General features: G+C 39.1%; 2 protein-coding genes across 2 annotated transcripts; both read left to right on the forward strand.

Moving 5' to 3' along the window:
* The first annotated feature begins 7,962 nt into the window (after window positions 1–7,962).
* LOC122845458 (odorant receptor 131-2-like) lies at window positions 7,963–8,907 on the forward strand. The gene has a single exon (XM_044141761.1). The coding sequence runs from the start codon at window positions 7,963–7,965 to the stop codon at window positions 8,905–8,907; it is 945 nt and encodes a 314-aa protein (XP_043997696.1).
* Window positions 8,908–12,378: 3,471 nt separating this feature from the next.
* On the forward strand, window positions 12,379–13,338 carry LOC122844906 (odorant receptor 131-2-like). The gene has a single exon (XM_044140745.1). The coding sequence runs from the start codon at window positions 12,379–12,381 to the stop codon at window positions 13,336–13,338; it is 960 nt and encodes a 319-aa protein (XP_043996680.1).
* The last annotated feature ends 2,520 nt before the right edge of the window (window positions 13,339–15,858 follow it).

Genomic DNA, 15,858 nt, shown 5'->3' on the forward strand with positions numbered 1-15,858 from the left:
GGCAAGCAAACACTAAAAATATGGGACTGTCCAACACACAAATAACACAGTGAGATACTCATGAATACACTTCATGTTAGAACAAAGATGGCTACAAAGATGTCCTAGATTTCTTTCCGTCAATATGCCTCCTTTACATGCACATAGTGCCAGATGTGATAGTTGAATCTTCCATCCTACACTATTTATCTGATCAGTGCAGACACACCCCTTGTGTCTCATTACTGTTACCTTCGTCATGTAGTACGAAGCTGTGATGTAAATGTCACTGAAAATAGCAAACAATCATTCATCCATTGAAAACAAATAAACACAATTGTTAGATTATTTTCTTCAAGCAAAATGAGTTTAAGTGTGTTTTATTTCAGCTTTTAATCTTATATGTAAAGGTAAAGGAGTCTTTAAATAGTCTTTGCACTCTTTAGTTCTGTTTTTACTTGTTTTGTCACCCCTAAATGATTCAGTCTTGAACAAAAAGACAAAACAATTTTTTAACCAACGGTAATAATAAAAAATGATATATATATATATATATATATATATATATATATATATATATACATATATAAGTGTAAAGGGCGAAGAGGTAGGCAACTTTCTGCAGTCAATCACTATAGACCTCCAAGCTTCATGTGGGCTTCAGATTAGCTCAAAAACAGTGTGAATAGAGCTTTATTGTCGAGGCGTCTTATCTGAACTGTGGCCGCAAGGTTGTTGGTGCCTGTCATGGTGGCAACCCTCGAACCCGTTGGTGGGGGGATGCTGTCAGGCTGAAGAAGAAGTCCTGTCAGTCCTTTTTGGTCTGTGAGACTCTGGAAGCAGCTGATGGGTACTGATGGACGAAGCGGCATGTGGCTAAAGTGGTTACTGAGGCAAAAACTAAGGCGTGGGATGAGTTTGAAGAGGTCAAGGTGAAAGACTTCTGCACGGCTTTGAGGCGATTCTGGTCCACCATCCGTTGTCTCATGAAGGGGAAGCAGTACAGCACCAACACTGTTTATAGTGAGGATGGTGTGCTGCAGACCTGAACTCGGGACTGCCCGGTGGGCAGAATACTGAAGACCTCCTCAATCCCACCAACATGCCTTCCATTCAGGAAGCTGAGCCTGGGGACTCCAGGTTGGGCTCTCCAATCTCTGGGGTCGAGGTCACTGAGGTGGTCAAAAAGATCCTTGGTGGCAGGACCCCGGGGGTGGATGAGATTCACCCGGAGTTCCTTAAGGCTCTGGATGTTGTAGGGTTGTGTTGGCTGACGCGACTCTTCAATATTGCATGGAAATCGGGGGCAGTTCCCCTGGATTGGCAGATTGGGGTGGTGGTGCCCCTATTCAAAAGGGGGACCAGAGTTTGGTGGAGGTGGGATTATGGTGTGGGGTTTATCAGAAGCTACCTTGGTTTCTAATTTAGCTTTGCTAGGAATGATCAATTAATTTTCTGACAAAAATTTAAGTATATGTGGCCTCTGCAAAACTTTTAACAGGTCCAGAGGATCCCAAAGCACTTCACAATACATTTACCCATCCACACACTGATGGTGACAAGCTACTGGATAGTAGCCACAGCTGCCCTGGGTCACACTGACAGAGACTGCAATTCACTGGCATCACAGGGCCACAACCTGCAGGGAAGGGTGGTAAAGTGTCTTTGCTCCCTTTAACATGTCAAAGATGGAGGCAGACAGAGTGGTCAGTAACCCACTGAGGGATAAACTCCCACCACAACATCATCCGTCTATAAGATTTTTTAATGTACATTAACATAAGTTCACTCACTTTTTTTCATTTTCATCCTTTTGTGGTTCAGTGTGAATGTGTGACAATGCATTGCATTTACGTTTCAGTAAAATCAGTTGTCTGTTATGCATTAATTCATTCGTCTTCTTTTGAGTTACTTTGTAGCAAAAGAAAGTCACAACCAAAAGTTGGATTTTCTTAGACTTTATTTGTTAGAAGTGCGGTTTGTGTTGATTTTGTCCTTGGTATGATGTAACTGTGAGGTCTAATGAGTAAAGCTCCATGCATTTGGCTCAATCCTCACAATGGCTCATTTAGGTACATTAAATATTCATTAAATATTCATTAAATATTCATTAAATATTCATACCTATTCATTTATTTTTTTCAGTTTAGACCTGATTGCATCATAAAAATGTATAACAGTCTCTATGTGTTTGTATACATAGTTTGAAAAGTTAAATGGTATTTTTTTAATGAACAATGAACTTGGTAGCTATATGTCTCTATGCTAACAGGTTTGCTTGAACCATATAGGTCTGGATATTTGTCTGAACTTAAACCACCAAAACACTTTTGAGCCATGGACGTGTGTCAAGCAGGACATTTTGGAAACATGTAGGACGATGTATTCATGTGCTGCAGATTTGTATCTACTTAGTAGTGGTTGTTTTAGTGACACACTACTGTAAACATCAAAGATATGAATTTTGTATATACGACATATTACAGATTCTGCTGTTATGGTTACAGGTTCAGGAGACAGTGAAATGTGTGACAGCACTTATTCTGATGATGATTGTGAGCTTTAATGAACAGAAATTTGCTACAGTTATAGACCAACTGTACTTCTGATTTCAGTTTTGTTTTCTATAATATTTTACAGTAACTTCATAGTTTGAATTAACATGTAAAAATGTTACTGTGCTGCAGTGGCACAGGGCCAAAGTACAATCCAAGGGCCTATCGCTCAATGGCCACCATGAGTTTGAGTCCTGGTCGGGTTTTTGCCGCCTCTCTCCCTCATTACTCATTTTCCTGTCTGACCTCTCAAAGAAAGGCCACTAGAGCCAATAAAACCTAAAAAAAAAAGTTACTTGTGGTGAAGTTTTGAAACAAGGGGTTTGAGTTTAGCTACTTTTGTGTATCTAGAGACAATATTGAATCAAAAAAAAGTCTAATCAGACATCTGACAACCCCACTGCAGTAACTCCTCAGGGATCGTGACTCTCCCATGGAAAAACTGATTTATTGCTTGTTTTTTTCCACCAGCAGCAAAGAGAGAATCTTGCATAAAAGCTCATGTGGCTCATTAAGACACATTAAATATTTAAGCTATTGATTCCCTTGAATCCTTTCTAAGTATCAACAAAGTTATCAGCTTTTTTTGCTTAATTAATCCCAATGGAAATGATGTAATGTGTATCTCAGTTTATGAAGTTCAAATTAACTCATAGAAAATCTTACAATGAAATGTTTCTTTAAAAGTTTCCAAAGTTTTGTTACGACCTCAAAAAATAACTCCACAGTGTTTCAGACTCAGGGCTAACAAAGCAAGTGGTATAAAATCATCAGTTACTGTGAACCATTATTAAATCTGATAATTAATACGACTTCAAAGAAGAATGCATCTGTAATGAGCCACTGTTCCTCATCACTTTGGAAAGACTATTAATCCATTAATAAATACTTTCTAAGTCCATCATTCTGCAATGAAAATATAATAACTGGAAAACATTATTTATATATTAAAAGTATTATTCACTCAGTTATTTTAAAGGTTTTACAGTGCAGTTTTAATTTATTGCCAAGAAAAGTAAAAAAAAACAAAAATCAGAAAAAAAAAAAACAATTTAAGTTTCAAGTTAATCTTTGGATCGTTTAGTAAAGATAGTAATAGAGAAAACTTCAACAGTAAGATATTTTGTGGTTGGTCATGAAGTTTTATTATATCTGGAAGGATTTCAGCCGACTGCTTGGCCACATGAAGCTCAAATTTCCAAAGGTTTTTCTGTAGGTCTGAGGTTTGCAGGTTGCATCAACCTGTCCATGATCCTCTTTGCCCACTTATTTATGTTTTGGATCATTCTTATGCAGGAGGACCCATAAATGACTCATCTTCAATGTTGTGGACAGGAGAGGGTTTTGCAATAACTTATCCATGCACGCTTTGTAGTGAAGTTGTCCAATCCTTTACTCTGAAATGAAAAACATCCGAATGCATGTTGACATCACTGTGGTCGAGTTCAGATCAGACTGGGATTCATATTATAGTCAAAATTTAGTAGTTCAGTTTGGTACCACAGAGATCAATTTGTGTTGCTGCAGCGTCATCATCCATCTGAGTCGTTTAGTCGTAAACTGGGCCTGTAGAATTGTTTTCTGTAGTAGATGTCTGCAAGATTTCAGTTTATCACAGTGAGGATATTCACAATATAAGTCGGGAATAATATTTTTTTCTCACACTGTAGGTCAATTGCCTTTACTCCTAGAACTGGACCTCCCCTGGAGGTTCTGACCAGGCTGTGCAATGGATGTAAAAAGAATAACATACCCAAAGCTAGCAGACTCAACAGGCCTCACTCAGCAAAGGAAAAGTTGCAGTTTGTGACAGAGTTAAGGAAATGAGAACAAGTGTGGTTTGTTCAGAAGAGAAATACTCTTCTCTGTAAAAATAACACGGCAGCAAACCTCTGTTTGATATGTTGTTTTTGAATAAACCAAAACATTTTTGGGACAAGGCCCTTCAGCGATGATAGCAGATATGTTTGGCTCTGGAGGATAGCACTCCATGTTTGGAATAAACCAAGAGGGTAAGAGTGTTAGCAGCATGCACACAACCATGATTGACAGCATTAAGACACTCCTTGTATCTCTGTTTCTGGTTGATTGTGGTATTTCTGCAGTTATCACTTTGAGCTCTTCTGCCTTCTTCCGGTGCTCTTTTTTTTTATAGATTGTCTCATGGTGGGTTCTCTCCGGGTTCTCCGGTTTCCTCCCACAGTCCAAAAACATGACTGTCAGGTTAATTGATCTCTCTAAATTCTCCCTAGGTGTGAATGGTTGTGTGTCCTGCATGTTTCTGTGTTGCCCTGTGACAGACTGGCGACCTGTCCAGGGTGACCCCGCCTCTCGCCCGGAACGTAGCTGGAGATTGGAACCAGCAACCCTCCCGACCCCATTAGGGACAACGATGAACAGAAAATGGATGGATGGATGGATGATCTTTTTTTTTATGTATTAGACAAATTTGGGATCAAATGGGTTACGAGTTTAATGAGTGCTGCAAACTTATTAACTTGCAGCTTGTCTTAAGTCTTAAAACTGAGCATTGAGGATTAGTTCATACTGATTCTATCTACAATCAGGCTGCGTTGCCGCTTATTTTATTTTAGATCTATCCACAAACAGATTATTTAAACATTAAAATATTCCTTCCTGTAGCAAAAAAAGTCAGAGGCTCTACTTAACTTTTTGTTGTTGTGGAAACATTGTTTGGTTAAATGTTCCTGCAACGAGACGGAAAAATCCCATGTGAGGCCAACCCTCCTGAGTAATCATTAAGCCATATTAAAAATACAGACCGTTAATGACTGTAAATATTGACACAATAAATTATTCCCATGCGTGTTTAATATTTCTAATGATGTGTGGATGAAAGGCATTTCTATGTGGGAAAACTATCGGAAACTGACAAAAATAAGTTACTCAATACAGTAGTGACTAAATACTTCTTAAACAACTGCCTTCTGTCAAATAGTTTATTTTATTTCTAAGTAAAAATTTATGTGGCTCTTCATAAGTAAGCATGTGATATTCGGTTCTGCATGTCTAAGTTGTACTGGTTTTGTTGGCGAGTGTGTAATAAATCAGCTGTCTTCATGTTTGATCATAAAACCATGTTACTTGTGTTGAATGTTTCCAAAAGAAATGTTCACATGTTGAGATAATATTTTCATTCCTATAAAACAAAGTGATAGATGAAATAAATCATTTATTTCATTAACCATCTCAACCCTCAGAAACTGTCAGGAACCTTTTTTTTTCCCATCAGGGGGTCTTTTTGTGGGCTCTAGTGTCCCTTATACAACAGTAGGCTGACAGGAAAGGGGGAAGGACAGGGGCGAAGACATGCGGCAAATGTCGTCGGGCCGCGTCGAGGACTGAAGGCCTCCAAACGTGGGGCGCGCTACCCTCTATGCCACAGGAAACATTTTTTTAAGAAACTTTCTACTCAACCACCATCATGTTTCCAACTTCCTCTAACGGACTCCAGTGGAACTGAAATTTAAAATGAAATATTAACCAAAAGATCTAAACTTTTGTCTAGTCTGAGGAAAAATAACATCCCACAACACTATTGGTAATATTACTCTGTCGGGCTGAAATAATCATCTGTGAGTCTCTGACATTGGCCTGACAAAAGTTTGCCTCATTTCTCACTTTCAGCTGTCAGACGTTTTAGGGGTTTCTTGCGTGTTCGGCCCATTTCAGCTCTCCCCACAACATGCCAATGAAATCACAAACTGGACCAATTCCTGACTAAAACCGCAACATTGCACTTCTCTATTCTCAGCCAATGCTTGTTGGTTTTACTGGTATGTTATGGATTACAGGTTGCAGTTCTGGTTCAGCCCAAATCTTTTACCGATGGTCCCACGTTGTCCTCAGTCACACTCTGATAAATGTTAGTAGCGGACACAACAATGGTGAGGGTTTAGATCATGTTGCAGCAAAACATGCCACTTCATCCATGTTTCACATTTTGTACAAGTTTCTCTTGAAAGCTGTCTTTGGTCGATCCAAAACATTTCTTCTATTTTAGTGCTTAACATGTAGGTTCACAAAAGGACGAAAATATATAGCATGGGAAGGTGTAACTTGGAACACATTTTTTAAAATGGCAAATTTGTGCACATTGTCCATTTTAAAAAACCCAACTGTTTACAATAAATGAGCATAAAAGTGTCAGAAACTGCAGTGGATGAGTGGTGAGGTAAAACACCAGGGGACCAAGGTAAGGGAGACAGATGGTTGTTTTAATAATAATTCAAGCTCCAAGCAGTCCACAAGATTCTGGCGGCACGGCTGAGCGGAGGCCAGGGCTCACAGCGGTAGGAACAGAATAAATGCGTGGCATACAAACAGATATGATGCGAACAGCGACGAGGAACAAAAGACACAGGTGGGGTTAAATACACAGAGGGTAATCACAGAACGAGACACACCTGGGAACAATCAAGGGGAGACTGGACAACACAGAGACTCAGAGACACAGAAAACTCCAAATAAATACACAGAAAAACACAGATCGTGACAGTTCCTCCCCCTCAAGGGCGGCTACCAGACGCCAAGAAAAGAAAACTGAACAGAAAAACACAACAAGGGTGGGTGGAGGGGTGCTGGACGGGGGCCAGAGTCCAAAAACAACAAACAAACTACCCACAAGGTGGGCGGAAACACAGGAAGGGGCCAAAAAGTCCAAAAACAAAAAGAAATCAGCCCAACCAGGGTCGGTGGAGACGCAGGGGGTGGAAAACATGGGGGAGGTCCGGCGGGCGTCCGAATCCATAATGCCAAATAAGTCCAAGATAAAAAAAAAGGTTTCCACAAACCCCAATGTTTCCTTGTTCATAATACACTTGACCACCAGTACCTTAATGCAAACACTGATGGTTTCTTAAAACTGTCTTAATGTTATGGCTTGGTAGACAAAGAATAGTCCAGATCTCACTGAGTGTATCTTGTGCCAAATTTGAATGTTTTTAATTGGGCCTTAATCTGATTACATAAGTAATAAGTAATTACATAGGTGTAATCAGATTAATGCTGCATTTAATTGCGTTATGCTGGCTGTGAATTTGCTCTTTACAAAAATGATGAAATCTGCATGTATGATGGTGATTCAAATTATTCACTTGAATTAAATCAATAGCAAAATGAAGAAATAAAACATGAGCTCTGACTGGGATTATGTCATTCATTAGTAAACAACGCTAACATGTGATGTGTCATGTGAACACTTATAGAGAGCAGAACTTGTCATTTCCACTGCAGATAACATACCGAGACATTAAGCTGAGTTCTGCACAGGTGAATGATCTTTGTATGATTTATGGATTTTTCTACCTGCCATTCTTGTTTAATGCTTACATTTAACTTCAATGTCTACCTGAATGTATGTTTTAACCAACAGGTGAAGTACAACTAGCTTTGAGAACTCTTCAGCATGTTTAATGTGTCTCAGTCTGAGTCTAACATGACAAGTCAGGACCAGGATCTGTTGAGGATAGCACTAATTTCCACCCTGTCTACAGTCCCATCGTTTGTTTTCCTCTACATTAATGGGACCATTCTGTTCACGCTGAGGAGTAAACCTGTGTTTCGTGACACCTGTCGTTACGTTCTACTCTACAACCTTCTTCTGGCAGACACTGTCCAGCTGGCGCAGAGTCAAGTGCAGTTCTTACTGTCGGTGTGCAGAGTCAAACTGGTTTATTCTCTGTGTACTGTTCTCAGCATGCTGGCCAATCTGACGACTGGGATTTCTCCCCTAACGCTGGTGGTAATGCCATTAGAGAGATATGTGGCTGTGTGCTACCCACTGAGGCACTCTTCCATCATCACCGTCAGAAACACAACTGTAGTAATCGTTGCAATTTGGGCTGTCAGTTCACTGAACAATCTCACTCGTGTTCTGCTGTTTTTAGAGATTTCATTCAAAAAAATGGAGAGCTGGCAAATAGAAGACCTTTGTTCGAACTTGGCTTTGGTGCTTGGTGCTGCAACTGCAGACTATGACAGGGCCTACACATGTGTTGTGTTTGTATCAGCGGGTGTTGCTACAACCTTCTCCTATGTTAGTGTCATCGTAGCAGCCAGGTCAGCCTCCACAGATAAAGCTTTAGCTCACAAGGCCCGTAACACCCTGCTACTGCACCTGGTTCAACTTGGACTGAGTCTCTCCTCCACTATTAATAACCCACTCATTGTAGCGCTCTCAAAAGTTCTAACAAAAGTGGCATTTTTATGGGTTCAGAATGTTTTTTATGTTTGTTTTATTATCTTCCCCAGATGTTTGAGTTCTCTAATCTATGGGCTCAGAGATCAGACCATCAGACCTGTTCTTCTGTATTATCTGTGTTGTCGACTGAAAGTCAAAATCAGTGGCTAGTAGTTTTTCAAACATTTATGTCTTTCTGGACTCTGGAGGTCTGAGGTCCAGAATCCACTTGGACAAAGGGTTTGATGCTGTCAAAGGAAAAAAGGGCCGTCCACCATCAGATATGTCTTCTACAGCCCAAAATAATACATTGGCAAGTGAAAGAGAAACTTTCAGAGTTATGTCTGGAATAAAGATGTTTTATATTTATATTTTTCCTTATAAATATTTCCATCTTACGTTTAAAAAAAAAAATTAAGAATAAGGTTTAAAATTTAAAATAAAATTGACAGGCAATAGAGAAGTACCTCTCATGATCATAAACACCATGATCTTCATTGTGACAATATCTTTGCCTTGAGTGAAAGTTGTGTGATGTTACTTTAAAATCCAACTCAAATACAAGAATATTTCTTTTTTCATGTATATCAGTTACTTAATTTAACACCTAAACTATAAATAGTTTTTTTCAAATTATCTTTAATGAAACAGCCGTAAAAATATAATATGTATCTTTCTAACTATCAGTAACAGTTTTGCCTTAATATTCTATCATAAAAGATTTACAAAAAAGACCTTAACAGAATGTGATCTAATAATTTTACTTTAGAAAGAAAATACAAAGTGAAAGGCCTAATCAACATTCCCCTGAAATCGGTGTGCAGTTTGTTCTGTTTCCAAACAAACACAAACAAAAAGTTGTTAACTCCTTGTTTTAAAACTAAAGCAGACAAATGTCAACAGCAAAAACAGAGAAGTCAAATCAAAGACAAGTTTTAGATTTTGTTGGTGTACTATTGGGGACCAAGCAGAACCAGAAATCATGATGTGAACTTTAGGCTCATTTTGTTTCCACTTAAACACCTCAAATCTCTAACGGAGTCAACAGATCTGGAGTCACATCGAAGGTTGTGAACAAACCTCTGTCATTTCCAGTGTCGCTACATATTAAAACAATTGCATATTTTATTGTGGATTAGGATAGCTGAGCCAAGAACCAAATTCTATGGATTTTGTTTTTTTATTTAGGTTTTGAAAACAAAAAACCCCGAAAAATAACATTTTTTTCTTTCTTTTTGTCATTCTGTATGGAAATGGAAAAACTTAAGAACAAACCATATAAAGATTCTCAAACTAAAGTAATTTGGTCTTTAGTGACCATCCTAGAGAAATTTGTTCAATGTGTAAATAGATTTCAAAATTGCTTTATAATGCAGCTGTCACTTTTGAATAGTGAAAGCTGCATTTGATGATTTGAATAGTATTTTTGTTGTGCTGCTACTGTCTTTAATGTTCATCTTATTAATGTTTCTACTCTGTTTTCATGTAAATGTTATCATCATTGTCTCTTGAAAGATAAATAAAAACATGTTAACTTCGTTATCTGATGAATTATGTTCATTGTGATCTGTGATGTGGCATAAAAACATCAAATTATCAATCACAACACATTTTTATATTTTCAAGGACTTTTTTATATCTCTTGAAAATTGTTTTTATTTGGTATTAGAAAGATGATCAAATGAGGTTTTAATTGAAATTATTATAAAAGGTAAAACTGACAAAAGCCTAAGGAAATCAAATCAATGTCAACATTTATAATTTTTATACTTGATGGGTTTTAAAACCTCTTGATGATTACCAACACATGTTCTTGTTTGGTTAAAAAATATCAATGCATAAAAATAAAGTTATTGATTTAGTAAATTATTTATCCACATTTAAGTATTTAAAATTATTTCTTCAAGAGCATTTGAACCTTGATGTAATTGATTCCCTACTTGTTAAGCATTGCTTGGCCTTTTGTCAAGTTTTATTTCATTAAATTGTTATTGGTGACGTCTTCAGCAAGTCTTCTGACATTTAGGTCATCCTTACTGTAGAGTATTTGTTACATCCTTACCATCTGAAAGTCCTTTTGTTTCTTTTGAACAACTCTTTTGATATTTCAAAAGCCACACCAATTTCATCCATTCAAGGTACGATAAGAAAGTAACTGAATACAAAAAGCATCGGACTTTTTGACTTTTCATTATAAAAAACATGCATGTCCAAAAACAAATGGTGTTTGATGGCATCCATTAGAAATGTGCTTGCTGGTTGACAAACTGAGAGAACATCTTGAAGCCATGTTTATATCAACAGTTTCTTTGGTTCTTCTTCATCTATCTTGTCTGCATTCTGTACCAACATGCTGCATTCCTTAAAGGGGCTGTATTATGTAAAAATGACTTTTTTGAGCTTACATCAAAAAAGAATGAGACATATTTGGAGTGTTGCTCTGATAACTTAATGCATGTTTGAGAAACCGGAACCTGCTGGTACATGGGAGCCAGACTGTTTCTGCACTGCCTACAATTCCTTGTCATTGGTCGAGGAACAAAACCCAGGTGTTTCCTGTCTGACGAAGTCTGTTCTTGTATTCCCAAGCTGCTGGATAGTAGACACTACTGCCCTGTGGCACACCAACACAGGTGAGACTGCCATGTACTGGCACCAACAGGGCCTCTGATCACCACCACCTGGCAATGCTGGCAAAGTGTCTTGCCCGAGGACACAAAGTCAGAGGGAGTGGGGATCGAACCGGCAACCTAACGTTTGAGGGACAAAGTTCTACACACAAGAAACTCCTTACGATACAAATGAGTAAGCAAAGCAGAGCTGACCAACTCTGAGCTAAACTCTCCGAACACTACACTTCCCAACCCCTGTGAACCTCAACATGAATTCCCCCGCATGGCCGACCCAAACAGCACACAAGTATTAAACAAATGGTCTCCCTGGAGGTGACCACAGCCTGGAGCTGGTAACACAGGAAGAAGTGCAGGGCACCCTGCCAACTCCACATCTTGAACCCAGACACACCTAACCATGACAGCTGCACCTCATCTGACCAGCCGCCCCAACCTACCCCACTGTACAAACACAAAGTGAAGCCACACCACCAAGAACTGAAATCCAAAAATCCAAGCTTATCCAGGAAAATGAAAGAACCAGCCTTGGCCTCAATCAACATCCCACTTTAGCCCAGGACTTGATCAGATGGCCCATTCCTACTCCATGGCTTCCAATCCCAAATGGAAAAATGGGGAATAAGGGTGTGGAAAGACCTCAAGTGACCCAAATGTGGTGATGATGTGTGTTGTACTTCACTAAACTAAACTCAGCTGTTGGGTTTGATACAAAGCTGGGGAAGTGGAATTGCATCATCATGTTACTGGAATGACGACATTCTGCCATGTGATGCATCAGGTGAGAAGAAAATGAGACCAGAGGACATAAATGAAAAGTGAGATAAAGGAAACTCTGTAGACAAGCTCTGCCCATGTAGAAACTGGATCCTAGTGGAGGGTACCTACATAGCTGAGGGCTTCTTTTAAGGGGAAAAAACATAAACAGGCATGCTTTTTAAAACCTATTAGAATCTACATTTTTCAAGAAATATGACATCAAATTTAATTTTTTTAAAAATTACGCTGTAATATGTCTTTTGTCTCTCAGCGTCAATCTAACGTTTCTGTTGAGTTTGATGATGTTGGGTTACTAGAAAGAATGACCACATTCGCTCTGTCCACAATCCCATCCTGTGTGTTTCTCTTCATTAATGGAACCATTTTGTTCACTCTGAGGAGTAAATCTGTTTTTCGTGACACCTGTAGGTATATTCTGTTGTTTAACCTCCTTCTTGCAGATACTGCTCAGTTAGTAGTGTCTCAGGTTCTGTTTCTACTTTCTGTTTGCAGAATTGCACTAACATATCCTCTCTGTGGCACGCTAACTGTTTTTGCCATTCTCACAAATGTAATCTCTCCTCTAACGCTGATGGTGATGTCTCTGGAGCGGTGTGTAGCTGTGTGCCTCCCTTTGAGACATGCTATGATCGTCACCAACAGAAACACAAGACTGGCAATTATTGCCGTTTGGACTTTGAGTTCATTACATAACATCGTTCGTGGTATTTTGCTGTTAGATTTTTCTTTTGAAGACCTGGACAGTCTGCAAATGAAACAGATATGCTCTGATCACGTAATGCAGCTTGGATCCAGGTCTAAAGTTTATGATAATGCTTTCACTGGTTGTCTTTTTGCTTCAGCAGCCATTGTAATAATTTCCTCCTATGTTGGTGTAATAATAGCAGCCAGATCAGCGTCTACAGGAAAGGCTTCAGCCCTGAAGGCTCGTAATACATTGGTGCTACATTTGGTGCAGCTATGCCTCAGTTTGTCTTCAACTATTTATAACCCAATGCTAATAGCTCTTATAAAAATTGTTCAAAGTGAATGGTTTCGACGATTACATAGATTTCTTTACATATTAATGATTATATTCCCCAGATGCTTGAGTTCTTTAATTTATGGCCTTAGAGATCAAACTATCAGACCTATTCTTCTGACCCATCTAGGTTGCCAACTAAAACCTAAAACTGTTTCAGTCAGTGGTTGAAAAGTTCAGCGTCTGTCAAGATCATCATGAGTGAAAGAAAAACAGTCATCAGATTTATTGGTGTCTTGGTGTGAAAATTGTGTTAAAATGTGATTTTTTAAAAATTAATTAAAATTGTAATGTAATGTTTTATTGTTGGCTACAATGCATATAAGCTAGAAGAAATAAGAAATAAGACTGGGATGAATTTAGGAGGCAGCACAAGAATCTGTGGAGGCATAGCAGTTCAACAGATCATATTTATAAAAGAAATGTCAGCTATGCCTCAAATGTCGTCTTGAGTTCAAATAGAAAATGTGGTATTTATGTGTGTAAATGTAACAATAAAAAAGAGAAATATAAATTTTAAAGAAGAGTCCAATCAGCCTTTTATTCTACCAATGTGACAGAGAAGAGGCTTCGTGTGTAAAAGTGCACAACTTTCATACTGAAGGGAGGAATTATAAAACTTAGAACGATGAAAATGTTTTTTGGATTTATAGCTAATAACAATAGATTTGATTTAAGAGGTGCCCTTCATTGCATACAACATAATCTTTACAAAAAATGAAAACAAACTAAAAGCTAAACAATTAAAATACTAACAAAAGAACATTTAGAGCTCATAGTTAAATGCTTGTTTGAACAGATGAGTTTTCAGCCAGGACTTAAAAACAGCATTGAATGGAGGAAACAATTATTCCACAGTATGAACTAATCAAGTTCAACCAAGCCAACGGGCCACCATGTTGTTTGGCACATTTTCACATCACATCAGCTGCACATTTACAGAACCCACCATGAACAGGGAGAATATGTCAACTCCACGCAGAAAGAACCAGGCAGGGCATCGAACCCAAGACCTCCTTGCTGCAAGGCAGCAGTGCTACCAACTGTGCAGCCCAATATTACAACTTAACAGCTTAAAAGAGGCCTCTGTCTCTTCAACCTTAAAAGATACAGTCATTTACACCAAACAGGTTTTTTACTCTGTGCACGTCTGTCAGGGTTTACGCTTTTATAAGGTTTATTTTGTGTGGGGTTTTGGAAACTGACAATACAACCAACCCACTTCCCCGCTGTCTGAATGTGATATTCGCTGCACTCCTCCTGAATGTCAAGCTAAGACTGTGGGAGGGTTAAGAAGCTCCTACTCTTTCCAACACTCCACCTTCAATACGTCATCACACTCCAGTGATGTTTCACTGGAATGTGCAGCTCCACCAGGTGTTTGCTAATTGCTGCTACTGCTAGTCTGGAGGAGCTGAGCAGGGGGAGGCACGGAGAAGGGGTCCTCTGTGAGGAAGAAGCTTAGCTAGACACTGCAGCTACAAAGCAGAGCTTTTGGTAAATCCCCCCAATGAACAGTGAATCCCACAACAAATGCCACAGTGGGCTGACCGGCCAGTCACCACACCCCGCTGGAACCCACTCCTCCTCCAGGTCTCCAATCCCTATTGGCAAAGAGAGAGCAGGAGTGTGGAAAGACCCCAGGCCTCCTTCTGTCAGCAAATGTGGTGTTGGTGTGTTTTATATTTCACTAAATCAGTATTTCTCAATTGTGCTCCTCATGGACCACTACCCTGCACATTTTAGATGCACTTCTGTTCCAAAACAGCTGATTCAAATGACTGCATGACCTTCTATGGAGCCATCAAGTGCTGCAGATGGCTGTTTATCACCCACTTATTCAGGTCTGGTGGATGGCAGAAGGGAAACACCTAAAACATGCAGGGTGGTGGTCCCTGAGGACCAGAACAGAGAATCACTGCACTAACTAGAACTCAGCTATTGGGCTTGTACAACTCGACACAAAGTTGTATACTGCATCACCGTATACTGATCAGAGGCCGTAAATCAAAAGTGAGATAAGAGAAACTATAGAAAAGCTGTGACCAAATGGAAATGCAAACTGGCTCCTGGTGGTGGGATACCTGCACAGGTGAATTCATTCTAGAATTTCACTCCAGAGGGTAGAGGCTAGTTGGAGTAGCTCTTTGGGATTGATAAAGTGCTTTTCAAGCTTTGAATTTCAATTGAAGGTCTGTTTTTTATCGGGCAGATTTGTGAGGAAATAAGATATTGATTAGAGAAAAATTGGTTTCAACATATCCTATTGCCAATAAAGTGGTCCTTTTATTAACAGGAGTATACATTGTGTCACACAACATATAGTCAAAGGTACTGGGTCCAGTGACGTGCGGTCAGGTGAGGCAGTGCCTCACCTGCCATCATGGAAAGAAAGAAAATATATAATCATAAAGTAATTTAAATTGTTATATTTATCCGGTGGTTTGTACTAAAAAATATTTATTTTTCATGTAGCTTCACCAATTTCAATTTTTATTTGTTCAAAATCGCTGAATTTTCTTATTTTCCCATTCAAATGCTTGGAAGCGATGCCGGTGAGGCAGCAGCGAGCTCTGCCTCACCTTGGATTGCGCAACCCCTGGCTCTGCGCTGGCTGCTAAGCGGAGAGAGCATGTTGCTGTACGGCGTCAATAAAATGGTTTAAACAAATTTAATATGTGAACTTATTTC

The sequence above is a fragment of the Gambusia affinis genome, linkage group LG15 (assembly GCF_019740435.1).
Source record: "Gambusia affinis linkage group LG15, SWU_Gaff_1.0, whole genome shotgun sequence".
In the NCBI taxonomy this organism is placed as follows: domain Eukaryota; kingdom Metazoa; phylum Chordata; class Actinopteri; order Cyprinodontiformes; family Poeciliidae; genus Gambusia; species Gambusia affinis.

Excerpts from the sequence above, each read along its gene's own strand:
- LOC122845458 (XM_044141761.1), top strand. The coding sequence starts at position 7,963 with ATGTTTAATGTGTCTCAGTCTGAGTCTAACATGACAAGTCAGGACCAG.
- LOC122844906 (XM_044140745.1), top strand. The coding sequence starts at position 12,379 with ATGTCTTTTGTCTCTCAGCGTCAATCTAACGTTTCTGTTGAGTTTGAT.